This window comes from Gymnogyps californianus, chromosome 1, assembly GCF_018139145.2.
Source record: "Gymnogyps californianus isolate 813 chromosome 1, ASM1813914v2, whole genome shotgun sequence".
NCBI classification, from domain to species: Eukaryota; Metazoa; Chordata; class Aves; order Accipitriformes; family Cathartidae; genus Gymnogyps; species Gymnogyps californianus.
In genome coordinates, this window is record NC_059471.1 from 218,058,270 (window position 1) to 218,079,097 (window position 20,828).

Sequence of the window (20,828 nt, forward strand, 5' to 3'; positions counted from 1 at the left end):
TAAGTAATGCGGTCTTCTAATTCTCTGCTTTTGGTAGATTTTGAAGGTATAATTAATAAATATTCAGCACTTTGAAAAGCCAGGACGTTTTATTTACCACTGTACAAAATGGGGACTGTGCAAAGATCTGATTTTATAGACAATTTGTGGTTGTACCCGTTCTTAGTTAAAGTTATGAGCAAGACAAGACCTGTGGAGAAAGGAAATACCTTTTGTTAGCACTGTCCCAGCGGACAAAGCAGCTGAACATCTACAGTGTTGGCAAAACCAAACCAGTGGGATCGAGGGATCGGAAACCTTGAAACAGGAAAATAAGGATCAGGAGAGGATTTTACCTCGTGCAAAATATTGGGGAGCGAGCAGAGTATCCAGTTGCAATGCGTCAACATTTTTAAAAGACTCTGAAAAACTGGAAGAACTAAAAAAAGAAACTATGAAGATGGTCTGAAAGTTGGAGAAAAGGTCTTTTGTGAGGTACTTATTGCTCAGGGTTTCTTCAGCTCATCCAAAAGGAGGAGAGATGATTTAGTTTGTTCACATGAGCACTTCTGCAAGAAAATGTGAGGTAATAAAATGATCTTAAAAGCAGTGGAGAATCTCAGAATGAGAAATCACAATAAGAAATGATGGCCGCAGCATAAAAAGCTGGACAGATCAAATGGGAATGGAGACACGGCATTTGATTTCATAAGGATGATCGGACCACTGGACCAGGCTGCTGAGGAAGAGGGGGATCACCCGCCTCTGCTGTGAGGAAGACTGACTGACTTCTGCTCTTGTCCCTCTTGGGGATTTTAAAGCTTGCAGGCCTGATCATCTCAGTCAGGATTTAGTGCCGAGTTAGATTTAGGAGGCTGTAAGTGTGGAGATATTTTAATCAAGTAAAACTTTCCAGGCAGAAAGTGAAGGACACACTGCTAATCTTCTCCTGATGAGTTGCTGATAACTCAGGAAGAAGAGCCTCAAATTACTACTCAGTCCTCCCGATTATGGTCTTTGCTGGATCAACACTGTTTTAAACACAGTCAGAAATCCGGGCCAGAAGCTGAACTGAGTCACCGGCCCGACTCCGTTCGGCTTGAGCGAGAGCGTCCACCCCTGGACCCCTCGTTTCATGAGGTGGCCAGCGACGCCTCCCTCGCTCTGTCATTCTCCGAGCCCTCTGCCTAGATCACACCGTGGCCTGTAGATCCACACGCGGGATCCCTCGATGTCCAGATCCTTCCGTGCCTGGGATGAGCCACCAGCGCCCTTGGGAAGGGAGGCAGGTCCCGGTGCCAGGGGGTAGCCCCCTCCTCAGCCTTTGCTCCGGGGAGCCGTGCAGTCGTTGAGGGCAGGACCTGGTGGAAGCCCGGCTGGGGAAACTGGGCTGCTCCCAGTTTTCCTTCGAGCCCTTAAATCACGTTTTATAAGAATGTGGACTCGATGATCCTTACGGCTCCCTTCCAACTTGAGATATTCTATGATTTTATGATTCCTTGTAAAGAAAAAAAAAAAAAAAAGGTTTCCAGTCCTCCTGGGTGTAAAGAAAAGCTTGAAAACACGAACATTAAAGTTTAAAAAACATGAAGACACCCCCCCCGAAGCCACCTTTTTTTTAAAAAAAAAATACACCTCCTGATTTTAAAGTCTGTTCACAATCTTCCGATATCAGACCAGCTATACCATACACAATTTATCACCAGTGCAGATCAGCATTTGAAATCGGGACATAGCCTTACACATGTGATTACTTTCTTGAAATCTTCCGATATCAGCAACTACAGAGATAAAAAAAGAAAGATGAAGCGTTAGTTTTTCAAGGAACTTTCGCGTAAGTTTTTTCAGTTCATGACTTAATAGTTGGGACGAGTTTTAAAATGTCAGCTGGCTGCAGCAGCTTTTAAAATTGTTTACCGTGACACAGAGGGTGGGAATTATCTCAGCGTACTGTAAATATCTGGTGTGAACATCTGCCACGGATGGCGCAGCTCAGCTCCCTTCAGAGACTGGGAGAGAAACGTACTCTTAGGGTACAATTCATCTGACCTAATTTAGGCATTTACTTTAGGATGAGATGAATCATGCCCTGGAAGTGCCTATTTCTTTCCAGTGACTATAAGGGGAGTCTAGACAGCCAGCACAGATGTGGACGTGCGCATCTCATCAGATGAATCGCATCCAACGCGATTAAGGCTTGACCTCAGCCACGCTGCTATTTGGCTGTAATATATCGACAATCTGATGTGTCACGGTACGCTGATGCAGTATGAAATTAAATAGCAACGTGATGCTGCCTCAGGGTGATCTAGTAAAACGGGATTTTGGTCGTACGAGACATTCCCTCCCGATGGGATCACATCTTGCTACAAAGCAGTAATTTTAAATGTAAGTAATTAAAATGCCACGCAGCATTTTTAAGCCCAAATTGAAATATATTTATAAAACCTGCTGTCAACTTACTGGCATAGGATCCCTGCGCTCCTCCGAGTTATTTTTGGATCGATGCGGTCACGACGCGGTCGCTCGGGGCACGCCTGGCAGCACGGCAGGGACCCTCACGACAAGAAAGAGGGTTTGTCTCCAGCACAAGATTGAGGTGCTGGAGCGCGTCCAGAGAAGAGCAGCGAAGGTGGTGAGGGGTCTGGAGAACAAGTGCTGTGAGGAGAGAACTGGGGCTGTTTAGCCTGGAGAAAAGGAGGCTGAGGGGAGACCTTCTCGCTCTCTACAACTACCTGAAGGGAGGTTGTAGCGAGGTGGGGGTTGATCTCTTCTCCCAAGTAACAAGCGATAGGATGAGGGGAAATGGCCTCAGGTTGCGCCAGGGGAGGTTTAGATTGGATATTAGGAGAAATTTCTTCACTGAAAGCGTTATTGAGCATTGGAACAGGCTGCCCAGGGAAGTGGTGGAGTCACCATCCCGGGAGGGATTGAAAAGACATGTAGATGTGGCGCTTAGGGACATGGTTTAGTGGTGGACTTGGCAGCGTTAACAGTTGGACTCGATGATCTTAAAGGTCTTTTCCAACCCAAACAACTCTGTGATTTGGGTACGTGGGAACCAAACCCGTCGGCTCTCAGCACCCACCTGCAGCACGTCAAGCAGTCCCTGCCTAAACAATTCCATGATTGTATGGCAAGATCCGTGTGCCTTCTGTGACAGAACCGCCGCTCATCAGGGCCCTGTGCAGCAGGCAGGTGCCACCCTGAGGGGAGCACTCTCCTCACTCAGGGAGGGTCCAGGAGGAGACGCCGCTCTAAGACCACAGTGTCCCAACTGCTGAAGAAGGGGTAGGTCCCACAGTGCCCCAGCAGCCCGGCCTTGGCTGCCAGGAGGGATGGGGAAAAGCTGAGTGGCCCTGCTCGCCCCCCCCAAAATGGCGCCTCACCATCCACCATCGCCTCCCTTTTCCCGCCCTTTCCAACCACCGCCCGCGCGCACGTGACCGCCCCCCGGCCCGCCCCTCCCACCTCGCGCGTGCGCAGTGAGGAGCGAGGCGGAGGTGGGGGAGACGGGGAGACGCGGCGCCCAGGTGGGCGGGGCCGCCGGCCGGCGCGCGCGTGAGGACGTGGCGCTTTCCAGCCAATCGGCGCCCGCGCCCCCGGCGAGGTAGGAGGGGGAGAGGGGGGGAGAGGCGGGGCTGCGGCAGGCGGAGGGGGCGGGGGCGAAGGGGCGGGGAGGTGGGCGGAGGGCAGCGTGGGGGCGGGCGGAAGGGCGGACGGGCGGCGGAGGCGTCCAGTCAGAGCGCCGATCGTAGCGGCGGGGGAGGCGGAGCGGCGCTCTGATTGGCCAGCGGGGAGAGAGCGCGGGGGGCCGTGCGGCGTGGCGCGGCGCCTACTTCCGGTCGGCGGAGCGGCTGAGGAGAGCGGGCGGCGGCGGCGGCTCCCGGTAACGGTGAGGGACGGGGCCGGCCCGGCGGGGCGGGAGGGGTCCCTGGCCCTGGCCTGCGCAGGGGGTAGGCCCTCGGGAGGGGACAGCGGCCGGCCCCGCTCTGACGGCCCGTTATAGGGGAGCGGTAACGTGGCACCGGCCGGGCTGGGCCTCGGGACCTCTGGGCCTGGTCGCCATGGGAACACGGCGGGGGGTGAGGGGGATGTGAAGCAGCATCGCTCTGTGTGTGTGTGTCCCCTTTCCCGGCCGGTCCCGTTCATGTGGGGCCTCACGCCCCGCCGGCGAGGCCTAGGGATGCGCGTCGAGGCCGTGGCGGCCCCGGTACCGCCCTGTGTAACGACCCCCGTGCCCCGGTGGGGGGGCGTGGGCGAGCAGTCGGCTCTCGCCTTCCCCCCCCCACCCCGTGCAGGTCGGGGCTCTCTGCAGCATCCCTGGCAAACGGGCGGCTCCGCGGCTGCCTTATCCCCGGGGGAAGGAGCCTCCGTTCTCATCCCGCACCCCCGGGGGCTCACCGCGGGCCGGGGGAGCTCGGCCGGGGAGCGGTACCAGGCTCCCGGTGCACGTCCCTCCCTCAGGATCCCCGGCCTGGGCAGGCGTCAGGCCTGGTCCGGCCTCGGCCGCATCCTGCACTGGGATAACCGGCTGCAAGGTTACTGGTGCTGACCTGCGAGGAGACCCCCGGGCTGAGGAGGCGTCACCCCAACTCCATTTGCCTCTTAATTAACCGTTAGCGAAAACCCAAAGCCGTCAGGTTCTTCGTGTATCGGTGAATGCTAGTTTTGGGGCATAAATCGCTTCTTTCTCACCCGTTGTTTGTTTTAGCTCCCGGTAAAATCACGCGGGCCCTGGGGGAGCAGAGCGCTAAGCCCTCCATTGCTGCCGTTAATTACACGGCGGGGCGAGCGTTGGCCATTGCTTCTTGGAAGGGACACGTTAACGAACCCAAACCGACCCCGATAGTCGACGGAATCCTCCGTTACCCGCGCGGTTGCGTCCGCTTGCCTTGCGGCATCGTGGCGCCTCGTCCCCGGTTTGTCGCCGTCGCCCCGGTTGTAACGTGGAGCTCTGTCGGCGGCGTGCGGAGGTGACCTGCTGCTGCTCTTCTGCCTGCGGATAAGGACCAGGTTTGCCTGTCGGGCCAAGGCCGCTGGGGAATGGGGTTAATCCCCTTAAAAGCCAAAATAGAGACTAATTCCCAAATTTGAGCGAATTACATTGTCTGTAGGGTTTGGGTTTTTTTTTTTTCTGTAAGACTACCTGGACTCCCAGGTGGGAAATGTGCTTCCAAAGGGGTTTCTAGCTGTCGGTCTGCCACGAATATCGCCGCAAAAACCAAGTCCAGCGCAGAATCCTGAGTTCCTCCATCAATATCGCCGCAAAAACCATACCGGAATCCCGAGTTCCTCCACCAGCCAAGGTTCTGGGAGATCTCGTTCTGAGGGAATACTTCCCGACTCCCCGCCGCTAATTGCCGCTTCTGACTTCCCTGCGGTTCACCGCCGAGACCCTTTTATTTAGGAGAACAGAGAACTGCTGCCGGCGTCCCTTCCCGTAGCGGTTTGTGGTTTGCTTAACTAGCTGGGGAGAGAAGAGGGGTGCACGTAATCGAGCTCGAAGCCTTATTTTTTTCCCAAATCTGTGAGCTCTGAGGAAAATTTGGGGGTCAGTCCTATTGGTAGAGCAGCTGTTGGTCAACAGCAGCTGTTACTGATGTGAATTACTTAGGAATAATGGTTGGTTTATGGGTTTTTTTGTTTGGTTGGGTTTTTTTTTTGGTCCCACCAAGCGCTAGAGCAGCATCTTTACCCGCAGAGGTAAGGCTCATCGCCTCCCTGGCGCCCGGCCCGATGCCAAGATACGTGTTCGAGGTCAGATTGTCCCTTTTAATCGCCTCCAAATGGCTCGCGGCCACTTTGTGTGGACATTGTAGATAAAATCGTGGTATTTACACCCATTCCAGGTCACCCCGTGCTTTAGTCCAGCCTGCTTCCAGGATTAGTGCGAGGTTGGTCTGTGTTGGCCAGGTCCTTGGTGCTGGGAAGTGCTCAAAGTGAGCAAGAGTCTGGCATTCCATGTAAATATATACGTAGAGCTCCTCTTAAATAACGCCAGGGGTGTTCTCCCCCTCCTGCTGAGGTCACGGCCGTGCTGGATTGCATCAGAGGTGGCCGGGGGTTGAGGATTTTTCACCCGGGTCAAGCTTGGATCGCAAACGGCCGTGCGGCCGTCGCTTTTCATCTCGTTTTGCTTTCCGATCCTCCCAGCCCCCGGAGGACGCGGCTTTTCCCCCTCCCCGACTGCCGGTGGCTGCGAGGCTCGTTCCACGTGCTTGGAGACTGATAGGAGCCGCGATTAAATCTTTCCACGGTGGTCTCGAGAGGCGAGACGTGAGGAGATGGGGAAGGGATTAAGTCACCCAGGCTGGGGAGAATCCTTGGGAGGGGGGTGTGTGTGTTCCAGGTATCCTTCACATCATAAAAGCCACAAGGGAGTATTACCGCTTTCCACGATGTCTTGTTTTATTCTAAATTCGGATATTTTTGTCGCGGTGTTATCTCGCTTCCTTCCGCGAGATGTGGTGACTGAGGTTTGCGGGCTCCTGCCTCGAGAACGGGTTTGTACAGATCAAAACCCAGATCCTCTGAATCTCTGACGTAACGGGGTAGCACGGCTTTACACCGACGGCTTGTGCCGCGGAAATTACCTACGAGTTGAGGAAAGCTGCTGTTCTTCCGGCTTTTCCATCCTTTCCGATGCTCTAGCGTGCACGTGTCTTTTTTTCCTTCGGCTAAACTATGCCCAAACTTCCCTTTTTATTTGGATTAATTAATGGCCAAAAGCCCGAGGCATCGTTACGTGTTTCCCGTGTATAAGATCAGAATTCACAGCCCGGATCTCTCACCCCTTCCCGCCTCAGAGCACTCGCTCTCCCTTCGAGATCCCCACGTCGGTGGATGCGGTCGTGGCAGTGGGACTCCCTTTTTCCCTTTTTTTTTTTTTTTTTTTCTTTCCCCCCCAGCGGAGCGATGGTTTCCAGCTTTCTCGACAGGAAAACTGGCAACGCTCTCACCTCCTCGGGGTTTGGCTTCTCTCCTTTGCTCGCTGGCTGCTGCCTTGCCTCAGCCCCGAGGTCGCTCTGCCTGCTCCTGTGACGGCAAGGACAGCTTGAGCCTGCCAGCTTTGCCGTCATGATGCTTAAGGCTTTGTTCCCTAGGGAGCCTCCGGAGATCTCCGGAGCTGGAGAAGGAGCAGCTGAGGTGCTTAGGGATCATCACCCAGTGCCGGGCAGGGTTTTGAGCGGCCTCGATGCCCACTCCCATTGCCAAAAGGATTCATACGGCACAAACACTGCATTACGGGGGGGTTTAGTGGATTCCTTGCCCTGCTGCCTGCATCATTTTAGGCAAATATTGGAGAAGTGGTTGATTTTAAATAAAAAGAATCCCTTGACCTCACCAACTCCTGAGTAATGCTTCAGGCAGGTCACTCTCCTTCTTTTATTCTATTAGAAGTTGTTTTTTTTTCCCCTCCTGCTACTCCTTTCTAACCTCTGCAAGTAATTTTAGCTGCACGGACTCTTCAACTTCTGGTTTCTACAGGGTAAAATTTAATTTTATAAACTTTTTCAGGCAGGACTTGCACAAGTGGAGCTCTGCCTGTGTGGCGAGAGTAAGGCAGCTTGATCCCGCTGCTGGAGCAGTGGGACGGCGTGCTGAAGAATACGTTATGTTAGCCGCTTGATTTAAATTTAGATTAAAGAGATAAGGATGGGGAATGCTTCCGAGAGCCCTGCTTGATTGCCAAGTACAGCTCTCGTGTCTCTTATCCGGCGTTTTCTGCCCAGACGCGTGCTGTGACCGTCCCTGACGCCGCAGCGTTACCGTGCGAGTGCTGGACAGACCATCTGGGCGATAAATCGCCACGTCCTGAGCGTCTCTGTCGTCGTGCGCGTCTGTCACCCACCCGGCACCCGAAATTGGGTTCCAGATGGGCGTAGCGAGCCCGGTGGGACTTGAATTAATGGTGAAATACGTGTGGGCGAGGCTTCCGTCCGCATCAGGGTATCAGAGGTCCTGGAGGAGTGTCTGAAGCCATCGGGTGGACCAGATACCTCGCTGGGTTTATTGGGGAGGGAATTGGGCAGGAGGACGTGAGAGCAGAGGGCAGCCGGCGCGGCTGGCGACCGGCTTGGCAGGGGCCGCGTAACGGGCGATCCGCCGCGCGTGTTTGCCATGCATCCTTCGCATTCCTCACCGAGCAGGCTCTCCTTCCAACGAACGCAGTTGTTGCTCTCTGCCGTACGGAGGGGCTCGGCTGGGGCTCGCGTGAGGGGTTTGGGAGCAGGGAGCTGCCCCGGGTACGTGTGTGCGTGAATAAGAGTTTCTGCGAGCGCCGTGGGGCTCAAAAATCGTTTTGCCCAGACAATCTGTATTAATTCATCATTTTGCCCAGACAATCTGTATTAATTCATCATTTTGCCCAGACAATCTGCGTTAATTCATCAGCTCTCCCCGTTTTGGTGTCAGAATTCTGGTTTGTGACCCTGGAACCGACATCGTCCTGCTCCGGCCTCCCTGTTGCAGCGGGAGCTCCTAAATTCCCCTTCTCTCGCTGTCCCGTAGGTGCGTCTGAGCCACCATGACCATCCCTCAGCTCCTCCTCTGCCTGTCGCTCTCCATGCTCTGCATCTCGAGCAAACCCACCGAGAAGAAGGACCGGGTCCACCACGACCCGCAGCTCAGCGACAAGGTCCACGACGACGCGCAGAACTTCGACTACGACCACGACGCTTTCCTCGGCGCGGATGAGGCCAAAACCTTTGATCAGCTCACGCCGGAGGAGAGCAAGGAGAGACTCGGGTAAGGAAAAGAGCCGGAATAAAAATCGAATTGAGAGAGAACGAATCCGTAGTGGATTGTGCTGGCCATAAATGTCACCCCCGTGTTCACGTACGTTCTCTTGCACCTCAGGTGGCAGAGGTAGTCTCAACTAGAGCCTTTTAAATGCCATTTTTAAGGCAGCAGTAGCTGAAATTTAGCGACCAACACAAATGGTGGTGACAAAGCTATGCAGCACGTGTGCCATTCTCCTCGCTGGAGATGTTGCTCTCGGCCTGCAAGGTCACCTTGAGTCATTCCAAACACACACGCTTGCTTCTAAGCACCAAATACTCCCCAAAACTACAAAATATAAATGAAAATAAGCGTCTTTTCCCTTTGTCGTACTCAAACCGTGCTAAACGGGGCTTGCTGGTCTCCAGTTACCGCTGGAGTCCAAAGGCCCGGGGGGATTACTTGCTTTTTCCTGCCACGTTAGTCTTCCTGGTTAAGAAGCAGCTGGTTGCTGCACGGAGCCACGAGTTAGCGAAAACAGAGCAGCTCTTGAAAAATTAACTTCTGCTTCGCCGCTTTGCCTCCCCTGCCACCTGCAGACGTCAGAACGGGGTGTTTGTCGGAGACGGGTCGCCGCCGGCCCTGGCAGCGGCAGCTCCGCGGCGTTACAGCCCGTGCCTTTGTGCGGGCGGCGGCAGCTGCCGGCGCAGTTGTTCACGTTGGGCTTAGAAAGGCTTAAACCTTCGGAGGTTCAGCCCGGATGAGACATTTTCGGAGATTCTTGAGGGCCGCGCTCCCGCTTTCTCCCTGCCTGGCACCTCCCTGGTGAGCTTGGCCTCGCCGTTGGGACGTTCCTCAAGATGTCGGGCTGAAGGACTGACTCGTGATGGTCCGAATTGCCCGTTAACTCTTCCACTTTGTCCGTTTTTTCGTTTTTTTTCCTGTTTTTTGAAGGCAGCAGGCTGCTGGCGTTGCCTGCTTTCTGCCTCCTGCCCGCACATCACCTTCCCGGCGCCTGGATGGGCTTCGCTCACCGGCGCAATCCTCGGCGCGAGAGCTGAACGTCCCAACCCCGCGTTACGGCCGGTGGAGCAGCGCTTGCTGCAGACCACGATGAAAATTGGGGTGGGGGTGGCTTTTTTTGGGGGAGAATGGGGCTCCCTGATGAGAAGGGAAAGCTTAACCACGTGTAGGTGCTCAGGGAAATGCCACCCGGAGCAAGGTAAAGCAGACAGATACAGTTGGATTTGCAGGGCAGGGTGATGCCAGGCTTTCCCGCTTGCTTTAACATCCGTATGGAGCATCCAGGCTGCCGACCTGGGGTGGGAGGTAGCTGCGGGCCTCTCCGCCAGCAGCTCGCTCTCGATAAAGGCTGGGCGAAGACAACGCTGTCGGCTGTAAAGCAGTCTTTGCTGGAGGCTGAAGTGTGAGGGTTTGGGGGTTTGGGTTTTTCCCCCCCCCCCGGGAGCTCTTAAACTGGGAAAAAAAACCCAAACAAACCTCTTTGGACCACTGGATCCATTGCAGCAAGGCCCTCGTCGGTCTGCAAACTGCAAAATAAGATGAGCCAGGTGGTTTTTTGCGAGGGAAATAGTTCAGAGAGAATCCCTCGATATTTTTTTTTTATTTTCACCCCCTAAAGCGGGAGTGAATGCAAAGGGGAGCGTCCAGCTCCGGCTGCAGAGAGCAGAAATACGCCGGCGATCCTCCCTGCCCCCCCTGCACTGTTTTCCTGACCCGTAGGCTTTGTCATGGCTCTGCGCTTTTAATTTCATTGTTCTGCCGAGTTATCTACTGGAAAAAGCTGGCAGTGGAAGCGGGGCTGGGGTAAGAGTTTCCACTCGGATGTTTTAACGAGGCCGTTTCAAACTGCTCTCGCCCTTGACACAAACCAGCTTTTTTTTTTTTTTTTAAGTCAGAGGCAAATTCATCACACTTTCCCGAGCCTGAATTGGTTTGATAAACTTGTTATGAGTGCATAATTATGTAAATGATTTTTGGTTTTGTTTTTTTTTTTAATGGCTGTTGAAAGGACCCAGTTTTCTGGGAGAGAGCTCTGGCTCCGTGTTTCCCGGCTCGGTTTCCGTACGACTCTTCTCACCTCCCTGTTTCTTGGGGCGAGCTTGGGATTTCGGAACAACGTCCCGTGCTCTGCCTTGTTTTTCTTTTTAAAGGCTGCTGAATTAGGGGAACGCTCTCTGAGTTTCCTGGCAATAGTGCTGAGCAAACAGGATCCCCTTGCTTCCCTGGGACGCCTGAATGGGAAAGCAAAGCGGGCTGTCGCCTCCAGCTGCCAGCCTTCACAAAACATCTGGTGCCCCTGCCACCCCCTCCCCACGCAGGCTGCTGCGGCGTCGGGTGACCGAACGGCGGGCTTTGTTGTTTTGGTTTTTGCTAAAACTTAAGGGTTTTGTGGCTTCTGCCCTGGGAAACCAGCCTGTGAGCATCTGGTTTCGGCACTAAGCCGCTGAACCAGCTGAAGGCAGAGGTTTAGGAGCTGCCTAAGTGTCCCCAGGGGCACTGAGCTTGGCCCGAGCTTCAGGTGGGGACAGAGTTTAACTGTCCCTTAATGCAATTAAACGGGGAAGCTGTTCTTTAATTAAACCTCTGAACTTCTGCTGCCCCACCTAGAAACCTTTCCTGGAATAAGTCGCCCCGGTACGGGCTCCAATTCTGCATTCTGGTGGGGTTTTTTTTGTGGTTTTTTTTCCAATATATCCTTGTGACGGCAGCGTGCCGTGCCGATGGCCGAGCTGCGGGCGCTGAGCAGCACTTCGCAGCTCAGCTGGTGGCCGATTTCTCACCGCCCTTGCCCGAACAGATGAAAAGCGGTTTTATATGAGATCTGCCGCTGCCTGCATCTTGTCGCTCGGCTGCTCTGCTCTGTCACCTCCTCGTTTTGCTGATGCTGCGGGGTTTGGTGGCACAGAAATCCTTTTTTAATAAGGCTGGGATGGTTCAGGTTTGATGGTCAGGGAAACAGCTGGGGAAATTCCCGATGGGATCCAGTCCTCGGAGGCCGCTTTGTGATAAAGCCGGGGAAGGAGGATGCCCGCTTTTCCTGGGAAACGACTCTCCAACCAGCCCAGTCTTTTGACTCTTGCGTTTGCGGTTTAACCGTTCGCAAACAAACCGGGAGGCTTTAACCTGTACCGTGCCTTCTCACACCGGAGAGTTGCGTGCTCTCGCGGGGGAATTCCTGTCCCGCTCTCGAGTGGCAACGCAATACGTAAGAGTTGAATTGTTTCCCTGAAATAGCAACTCTTAAATAGCCTGTAAAATGACTCAGGCCTCCAAAATGTGGTGCACGGTCCGTGAGCTGCCATCTGCCGCAGGTAAAGTACGGCATCGAGCTGAAAGACCCTTCTAGAAGTAAAGCAAATATTTTTCCCGGTCCTATCCCAGCTATCTGTTCGGCCTTTTTGTTTTTAGGAACACCCTTTGTGCCGCAGAGGAAACTGTGGGTTTGCTTTTTAAAAGCAGCTACGGAACACCAGAACCTGGGAGCGAAGGACAGGGTGGCTCCAGCGTCCCGTCTGTTTGACGGGGCTGCGTTTGCACTTGCCGTTTCGCTCTGCATCGATATTCTGGGAATTGATGGTCTTGTGGTGATTTAAAACACTGTCTTTTTAAAATTCCCCAAATTACTGCATTTGAGTTAAGGATTACTGAATCTAACAGCGCTGGTTTCACGTTGAACCTTCCTGTTAAAAGGAAAAAAAAAAAAAAAAACCAAACCACAAACAAAAAACCACAACCGATCCTGGTTGACCAAGCGAAATATTTTGGGCTGTCATCCCTGGCTTTAATCGCCCGGAGCACAAAACTGAAAGTTCCCAGCGCTGAGCTTGAAACGCAGCGTGTGCCGTGCCTGCCCTGCGTCGTGCAAGCGCCGCGACTACTCCTAGGAGTAACGCACGAGGAACGGCGAGGATTTAACAGCCTGGCTCCCCCTCACCGTGCTGCCTTCCCCTCCCCGAGGCTCGCGTGCATCTGCCTATGGATCTCCGCATTCCTCCCGGCGGCTTTTCTTCACAGCTGCTGCTAAAAATAAAGGAGGCACGCGGCCTCGCACCGTGCTTTATAAACCACGCATCTCCGGTTTCTCCCTCGGTAAATGGGTGGGCATCGTCCTTGGGTGGGATCCGACATCGACGTCAGCTTCTCGTCGCTGTCCTACGAGGGTTTTCGCTGCCTTGCTGGGCTTGGGCACGCAAACGAGCCAAGGCTTGGTCTTTGTATCCCTTCACCGGGGCCAGGCTTCCCCCTCTTAACGTAAGTAGGTATACGTGCTTAACTCCCCGCGCGCTGTCGTAAGCGGGAAGACGCGCGACTGGGTGTTTCCCAAGGTCTGACAAGAAAATGCTTTCCCCTGAGACGCGTGATTCCGGAAGAATACAAAACCTGAAGGGCCCAAGAGCGAGCAAGCCGGTGTTTCGGCGGTTAAACCGTACGTTGGTTTTAAGGACAAGCTGTCCGTGTGGTCAGATTGCCGGGATCTGGTAAGAAACACCTTGACTTGCTCGCTCTGGCATCCAGGAATAGCCTGCCACCGGTTCAAATGCTCTGCCCAGTAGAACTAGAGCCTTGTTTCCCTTAACTTTTGCTGGATTTTTCTGCATTTTCTACAGAAAGATTGTAAGTAAAATAGATGAAGACAAAGACGGGTTTGTAACTGTGGAAGAGCTGAAAGACTGGATTAAGTTTGCACAAAAGCGCTGGATATACGAGGATGTAGAGCGGCAGTGGAAAGGGCACGACCTCAATGAGGACGGCCTCATTTCTTGGGAGGAATATAAAAATGCCACCTACGGCTACATCTTAGGTAGGTCTCTACTCTTGGGATAAAAACTTTGCGGAGCCGGCGCTTGAAACTTGCTGTTTTGTTTTTGTAGAATGATTGTAGATAAGATAGACACGGATAAGGATGGGTTTGTGACGGAGGGGGAGCTGAAAGCCTGGATTAAGAAGGCCCAGAAGAAATACGTGTATGACAGTGTCGAACGCCAGTGGCAGGAGTTTGACATGAATCAAGATGGATTTATCTCCTGGGATGAGTACAGGAACGTGACATATGGCACTTACCTCGGTAAGGGGCAAGGTGTCCGATCTGGTGGTGGTCTCTAATCAATAAAGCAGAAGTGCGGTGGAGCAGAGCGGGAGCTCTCGACTCGTCCCCAAAGCCTCGGACTTTAAAAAAATAAGTCTCCTCCAAATTTACCTTCTGACGGCATTAATGGAGGGCGATCTAAGGCGGGAGGGGGGGAAAAACCAAAGGTGAAGTTTGCGCTCGACACGCAGCTTTGTAACTCTGCTTTATTGATGCACTTAATTGCGACAGTTAGCTCAAAACTCAGTCGTGAGCGAGCACGTGATTAAAGGCATACGGGGTAACGGTGGTTTTGCCGTCTAGCTTTTGAATTTCGAGCCACTGGTGGCATTTAGTGCCTGCAGAAAGACGCCGGCTAACCTGTGGCTGTAGAAGCCACGTTTCCCTGGGCGTCTGCGCCCTTCCTAAATCTGCGAAGATCGTTAGCGAAGGGTCTTTTAATTGCTTTCCAAAGTCCTGTGTGCCCATCTCAGTTTCTCTGCTTGTCCTGGCAGTAGCTTTAGACCCCAGAGCTTGTCGATTTTTGGCACATAGGACAGGTCAGCAGCCCTCTAGGGACTTAAACACCCCGAGGAGTGAGGTAAGAAGAAACTCTTCTGGGGTTAAGACGTTAGAAAAATAGCAGTTCCTCTGCCAGTCGTTCCCGCCTCCTGGAACGCAGACGTATATGGTATGATGAGCTACAGCTTGAAAGCATGAAATAAAGTTTAATTTACTAAATATTTCCAAAGATAGTCAAATGCTCTGCAGAACGTATGGAGGCTGTTGCCACCGGGTTCTGGCTCATCCATCTTCCCTCGGGCTGTTTCACGGCTCCTTTTAAGAGTGTGCCTTAAAGCTCAAGGAAAATTGAAGTTTGCCGTGCTGGTGGCTGGGGAAATCAGCCCCCCCACCCCTCCCCAAGACCCCTGTCAGGCCTTACTAAGCTGCCCAGACCCCCTCAGGGCTGGGGCAGGTCTTACTAAGCCTCCCTTTGCCATTAGTAGTGTAGTGACCGAGATCCACAGAAAGCCTAGCCTATCTGCCCGTTCGGATCCAGCCTTGCAGGGGGAGAAGAGGTCCTAGGAAGGCTTGTATCGCACTTTTTGGAGTCCGTGCAGTGGGATTTATGACCTGCAGGTGTAGAATAGAGGGGGAAAAAAACCACCTTAATGAGGAAAAAAAAAAAAACACCTTAATGAGGAAACCATTTCTCGAGCCTAATTAGTAAGAGAGGGGAGTGCCCGGCCCCCGTGACGGACGATACGCTGTCAAGATCTCCCCAGCCTGAGCCCAGGACCGGCGCTCGACGCCGAATGCCCTTGGCAGATACCGATAAAGCCTGTTACGGCGCTGCTCCCACGTCCTTCTGTCCTTACTGAGCGCCGGGAGGATCCCAACGACCCTGCTCTCGCATCCACGCCGCCCGGCTCTGCCCGGCAGAGCCGTGCCTGCCTAATGCCTTGGCTCCCCGCTCCTTGGGGTTTGTTTTGGTTTTTTTTTTTTTTCAGCAGGAATTGCTTTTCCACAGCTCCTTTCTGCTGAAATATTCTCATCCCTTACACCAGATTCTCCCCTCCCTCCTCCTCTCTTCCCCTCTCCGGCCGGAGCAGCGCTGGAAATGCCTCTGGAGAGCTTGACGGCTGGCCAAGAGGTCGGCCGATCCCTTAATCGAGTTAAGAACATCCCTCTCCCGGCGCGTGGGAGCCGAGGCACCACCCTCTCTTGCTGCTCTACTGAGTATTTAAAAAATGCTTGCTTTTTGTCATCAAAATGAAATGCTGTTGGGTTTTGTTTGGGGTTTTTTTTTTTGTTTGGTTTTTTTTTTTTTTTTTTTTAAAACTTCAGCACTGTGTTGGTCACTGGGTTGCACCCAGTACTGTAATAAAGTTGCTCGGGGTGCATCGGCGCCGAAGGCTGTTCCTGCGGATCTAAATCCTGCTTTCCACAGGGAAAGCGAGAATATTAAGTGATAAATATCCAAGAGCTTCATCTTCAAGTGAAACTCCCTTTAAAACTTCCTTAAAAATAAGAATATAATCATAATAATGCTTTTTTTTTTTCTTTTTTGGTCCTTCGCTCCCATCGCACTCCCTTGTCACCACGGGTGGGTTCTGACACCAGGAATGCCCGTGTTTCTCCTGCTCCTATCAGGAAGATGAAAAAGTTGAGCTTGTGCCTTTGCTGCCCGCAGCTCCCCAGCGATTTCCCCAGCTCTCTCCCCTCAATCCGCCCCATAAAACATTTCACTTGTGCCACCCGGGTCAGGGACTAAAATGCAGAAGCCTTTTTGGGTGGGTTTAACCCTTGTTAATCAGTCAGCTTGCTCGGCTCTCTGCTGCTTGCCACCTGGTTAACACCGGTGAAAGCCGCTCGGCCAAATGGCAGAATCGCCTGTATTAAAAGAAATTGCTTTTAACTTTGACTCGCTCCGCTTGTCCTGCAAGCCGACGCTGATCCCGAGGCGCTTGTTTGCTCTCGCCGAGCTTTCGGCGTATGCCGCTTTCCGAGGTGAAAGCTCGGGAATAGAATAGGAAACTTTAGGCTTAATTGTGCCCTGGAGGTGACTTAAAATAAAATCTTCTTACCGTCTTATATTTAATGGTTGGCCAGCACCGGGGCTTGTATAGAGCTGCTTAATCCCCTGCCTTTTGTCCTGGATGTAAACAGAGAAGGGAAGGAGCCTTTTTTTAGACCAGGCCTGGCTCTCGCTTAACTTCACCCCGCAAGGATGCAGCTACGTCCTCCTCTATCGATATTTTTTCTATAGGCTGACAAACAAAGCCGACTTCGGTATCCCGAAGCTTATCTATAGCTGTTGGCGTAGCTATATCTAGTGGCCATATGTGCCCAGATATTCCCGCTGCGGCGGGCGCTGGGTGATGTTTCGCTGGCTTTGAAGCCGCCCCGGCAGCGAGGAGCAATATCCCCTTACACATTCTCCTCTAGAAATAGCTTGGGCTGAGCCACCGGGACCGTGCCGGCCAAAAAAAACCCCCAGTCCCTCTCTCCTGGGGGCATCTTCCCTGGGAATGCTGGTATCCTACGGCCGCTGGCAGCTCCTCCTCCTCCTCCTCTTCCTCCTGGCAGAGGAGGTGCAGGAGAGATGCGACGGCAGCTGATGTCGAAAATTCAGGGTGCCGTGGCAAAGCGTTGGGAGTTTGAGGTTGAAGTTGAGGTTGGGTTGAGGAGGTTGAGGTGGGTTGAGGAGGTTGAGGTGGGGTTGAGGTGGGGTGAGGAGGTTGAGGTGGGGTTGAGGAGGTTGAGGTTGGGTTGAGGAGGTTGCATTGGGTTGAGGAGGTTGGGGTGAGGTTGAGGAGGTTGAGGTTGGGTTGAGGAGGTTGGATTGGGTTGAGGTGGGGTTGAGGGGGTTGGGTTGAGGAGGTTGAGGTTGGGTTGAGGAGGTTGGGTTGGGTTGGTGATGACCATGGGGCATCTCCCCGCTGCCCAAGCTGACCCGGGGCGCTGCCTCTTCTCTCCTTCTGCCCAGATGACCCGGACCCTGACGATGGATTTAATTATAAACAAATGATGGTGCGAGATGAACGGCGCTTCAAGATGGCTGACAAGGATGGAGACTTGACCGCCACCAAGGAAGAGTTCACCGCCTTTCTGCACCCCGAAGAGTACGATTACATGAAAGATATAGTCGTGCAGGTGGGTCCGCTGCGGCCGGTGACGGCGCACGAGATGGTGGCATTTATGGCGAAGAAATGGATGGGGAGAGGGCTGGGAATCGGGGTGTTCGCCAGAAACGGTCCTGCGGCGGGATGGCCTCGAGCCGATCAGGCGGCCGTGGATCCGGCGTGGCTGTGGGCAGAGAGGATCGGCCGCGGAGCACCAAACACGGCTTTTTGGGGTTGGTTTTTTTTTTTTTTAACGCGCAGATGGCATCCTCGTGCTCGCTGGGGCTGGCACGGAGCTGGATCAATCCCGGTAAAGGGATCGCTGCGGTGGGGAAGCGCTCCGAGCCCGGCTAACCGCCGTCTCCTCCTTGTAGGAAACCATGGAGGACATCGACAAGAACGGAGACGGTTTCATCGACCTGGAGGAGTACATAGGTGAGACGCCGGCGCCTCGGCTCTGCCGCCGCGTCCCCTCCTCGCCCCGTCCGACGGGAGCAGCTGCCGGATTGTGTGCTTTTCCCCTCCCTCCCCCTCCTGGAATTTTATTATCTCTCTTCGCTTCCTAACTTTAGACCTGCCCTGCTCCTCCGTCCTCGCTGTGGGATTTCTGGGTTAAATCCCAAACCGACGACAGGCGCTGGGTGCTCGGGGTGGGAAGAGCAACTTCCAGATCCCGACTCGCCCCCCTACCCTTCCCCGAGGTTTTTAACACCCCGTACCTGAAATGGAAACCTTCGGCGGGGGAGAGGGGCGGCGAGAAGAGCGTCCGACGCCGAAATACGTCGGGAGAAACGCTGCTTTGCTTCTCCAAACCGATTTCGAGCGGCGCTTTAAGGTTTTGAGGCTGAATTGTAGGGAAATAAAAGAGGCTTAAAGGCCGTCCTCGAAGATGGAAAGGGGGAGGCTCCTGCGGGGACGCGGGGGTCTTGTCGTCGTGCCCTGCGCGCTGCTCCCGGCGTCTTAACCGGGCGCCGTCCGCGCTCCCGTGGGACGGCGAAGGGTACGTCCCGCCGGTGGTTCTTCCCGCGGGATGGATCCGGTGGAGGGGAGGTCGTTCAGCCCGCCGCTGTGCCTTCCAGGTGACATGTACAGCCACGACGGCGACGCCGACGAGCCCGAGTGGGTGAAGACGGAGAGGGAGCAGTTCGTGGAGTTCAGGGACAAGAACCGCGACGGCAAAATGGACAAGGAGGAAACCAAAGATTGGATCCTCCCTTCGGATTACGACCACGCCGAGGCGGAAGCGCGGCACCTCGTCTACGAATCCGACCAGAACAAGGTGGGGACGGCACCTCTCCTCCGCATCCTCCGGCCTCCTCCGAATCTCTGCCTTCGGCTTCACGGCTCGGAGGCCGACCGTTCCTCGACGATGAGGCCGGCCGCCCTGCGGGGAACGGCTTGGCGGGACGCCTTCGTTAAGCCGTCTCGTTAAGAGTTGCCTGGGCGCTCGCTCCCCGCGGCGGTTCGGTTTCCCCCGAGGCGGTTTTCTCCATCCTTCGGAAAGGGATGGAGCGGGATTTTGGGGGAGCCGGGGAGGGAGGAACGGAACCGCCGCGGGGTCGATAATCGGCGTTTCTCTCTCTGCTCTCTGGCAGGACGGCAAGCTGACCAAAGAGGAGATCGTGGAGAAGTACGACTTGTTCGTGGGGAGCCAGGCCACGGACTTCGGGGAGGCCTTGGTGCGGCACGATGAATTTTAAGGGCTGTACAGAGAAAGCCGTTTCTTAAATAATTTATTTTTTACAGTTTCTGGGATTATCGTAAGAAACATTTTTTCGCTACTGAGACTGTTATTTCAGGCGATGAGGTGAAACAAACAACAAAAAAATATCTCTTCCCGTCCTTTTTTAGGGTTGTTTTTTTTTTTTTTTCTCCTTCTTCCCAGAGGGATGGGGACTCGCTGTTCAGAAAACCAACTCTTACTATGACACTTTGTGGGGTTTTGGGGGTTTGGTTTTTTTTTTTTTTTTAAGAGTTACACATCGTTTTACGGTCTTAACGAATTCTCTTTTATTTTTGTATTTGTTTTGGTTCCACGTGAAGTGAAGGAACGTGTATCCCGACAAGCTAAGGGTAGAGCAACGGTAACGGTTCCCCCCCCTTCCCCTGCCTCCCTCTCTCCCCTTCGCTTTGCTGGTATGTGCTCGGCTACGGTCTTTTAAAATAAAGAAAAAAAAACCAAATCAAGACCGAAAACCCGCCAGCCCCCCGCCACAAGCCCGAGAACAAGAGGGCCAAAAGGAAAAATAAACCCAAGGTGAGTCACACTTGTTTTAGACCCGGCTTTGCAAATCCAAACGCGGTTCATCTGCCCCGGCGAGACTTGTGCTTGGCTCCTCGCCTCCGGCCGGATTTGCCCGCTCGCCCTGGCCGGCGAGCTGCTCGCCTGCCCGGACTCTTCCCGGTTCTCCGGGAGGAGCTGGATTTGCAAACCCTCTCTCAAACAACGCGAGGCTCGGCCCGTCCTCCTCCCGCTTCCCCTCCGAAGCCGGCGAACGCCGTCGGGCCCTTCCGTAGCCAGAAACAGGCGCGGGGGCCCTTCCACGGGCTCCGCTCCCTCCGCCAGCCCCGTTAACCAACCCCTTAATTAATCGGAGCCGCGCGGGTGTGGGAAAACCCGCGGCGATACGAGCCGGGAGTGTCGATCCCCATCCCGGTCAGAACGCTTTCCCGCTTCTCCAGCCCCGGGCGTCGCTCAAAGTGCCTTTAATCCACCCAAAAACGCTGCGGAGGAGGAACGGCGGGGCCGGCACCCGGGCGGGCAGGGTGCGGGGAGACGCTCGCCGCTCTCCCGTCGCGCCTGTTACATGAAATCCCATTTTTTCCCCCCAATTATTATTAATAATTTTTTTAAAATTTTCTTTTTTTTGAAGATTTTCTTTTATTTTCGTTTTTGAACCGTGCGTTCCCCGCTTCGCCCAGGGACGTCTCGCTTCCCTCCGGCAGCCCGCTCGCCTCCTTCCCCGCGCGCTCGGCCCACCCGCGGCACCGTGGATCCTTCTCCGGCGTCGCGCAGAGGTTGGTGCCAGCCGCCCGCGCCGGGCTGGGGGTGGAAACAACCAAAAAAAAAACCCCCAAAAACCCCAACTTCTCCCTTAAATCCGTCTCCCAAGGGTTCAAAGCGCAGACTGTAACCCATATATACTCCTCGTATTGCGTGTACCTTTCTTCAGAGTAACGCTTTTGGTAATAACTCGGTGGGGAATCGGATAATCCGATGGGAAATCCCTGCGGTAAACGTGCCGGCGGTGGCGAGGGGAGGGAAGGGAAGGGAGCTCTCGGATTTGGCCGGAGGGGAACGCCGGGAAAGACTCACCGACGCTGCGCCGTCCGACCCCGGCTCCTTCCTTCCCCGCTCCCCTCCACCATCACACCCCTCGCCAACTCCGGCACGGTTCCGGCATGGTTCC

General features: G+C 54.2%; 1 protein-coding gene across 2 annotated transcripts; it reads left to right on the top strand.

Annotated features, from left to right (window-relative positions):
• Positions 1 to 3,856: 3,856 nt before the first annotated feature.
• Positions 3,857 to 19,265, top strand: CALU (calumenin). 2 transcript variants are annotated; one of them, XM_050901396.1, is made up of 7 exons: positions 3,857 to 3,874; positions 8,494 to 8,730; positions 13,335 to 13,528; positions 17,283 to 17,449; positions 17,793 to 17,853; positions 18,498 to 18,697; positions 19,014 to 19,265. In XM_050901396.1, exons 2-7 carry the CDS (start codon positions 8,510 to 8,512, stop codon positions 19,116 to 19,118), a joined length of 948 nt encoding a protein of 315 aa, XP_050757353.1. In that variant the 5' UTR covers positions 3,857 to 3,874; positions 8,494 to 8,509; the 3' UTR covers positions 19,119 to 19,265. The 2 variants fall into 2 exon arrangements, with proteins under 2 accessions (XP_050757353.1, XP_050757362.1); XM_050901405.1 differs by lacking the exon at positions 13,335 to 13,528 and adding an exon at positions 13,599 to 13,792.
• The last annotated feature ends 1,563 nt before the right edge of the window (positions 19,266 to 20,828 follow it).

Excerpts from the sequence above, each read along its gene's own strand:
- CALU (XM_050901396.1), top strand. The coding sequence starts at position 8,510 with ATGACCATCCCTCAGCTCCTCCTCTGCCTGTCGCTCTCCATGCTCTGC. Across the intron at positions 17,854-18,497 it reads CGACCTGGAGGAGTACATAG|GTGACATGTACAGCCACGAC; the intron begins GTGAGACGCCGG and ends TGTGCCTTCCAG. Across the intron at positions 18,698-19,013 it reads ACGAATCCGACCAGAACAAG|GACGGCAAGCTGACCAAAGA; the intron begins GTGGGGACGGCA and ends GCTCTCTGGCAG.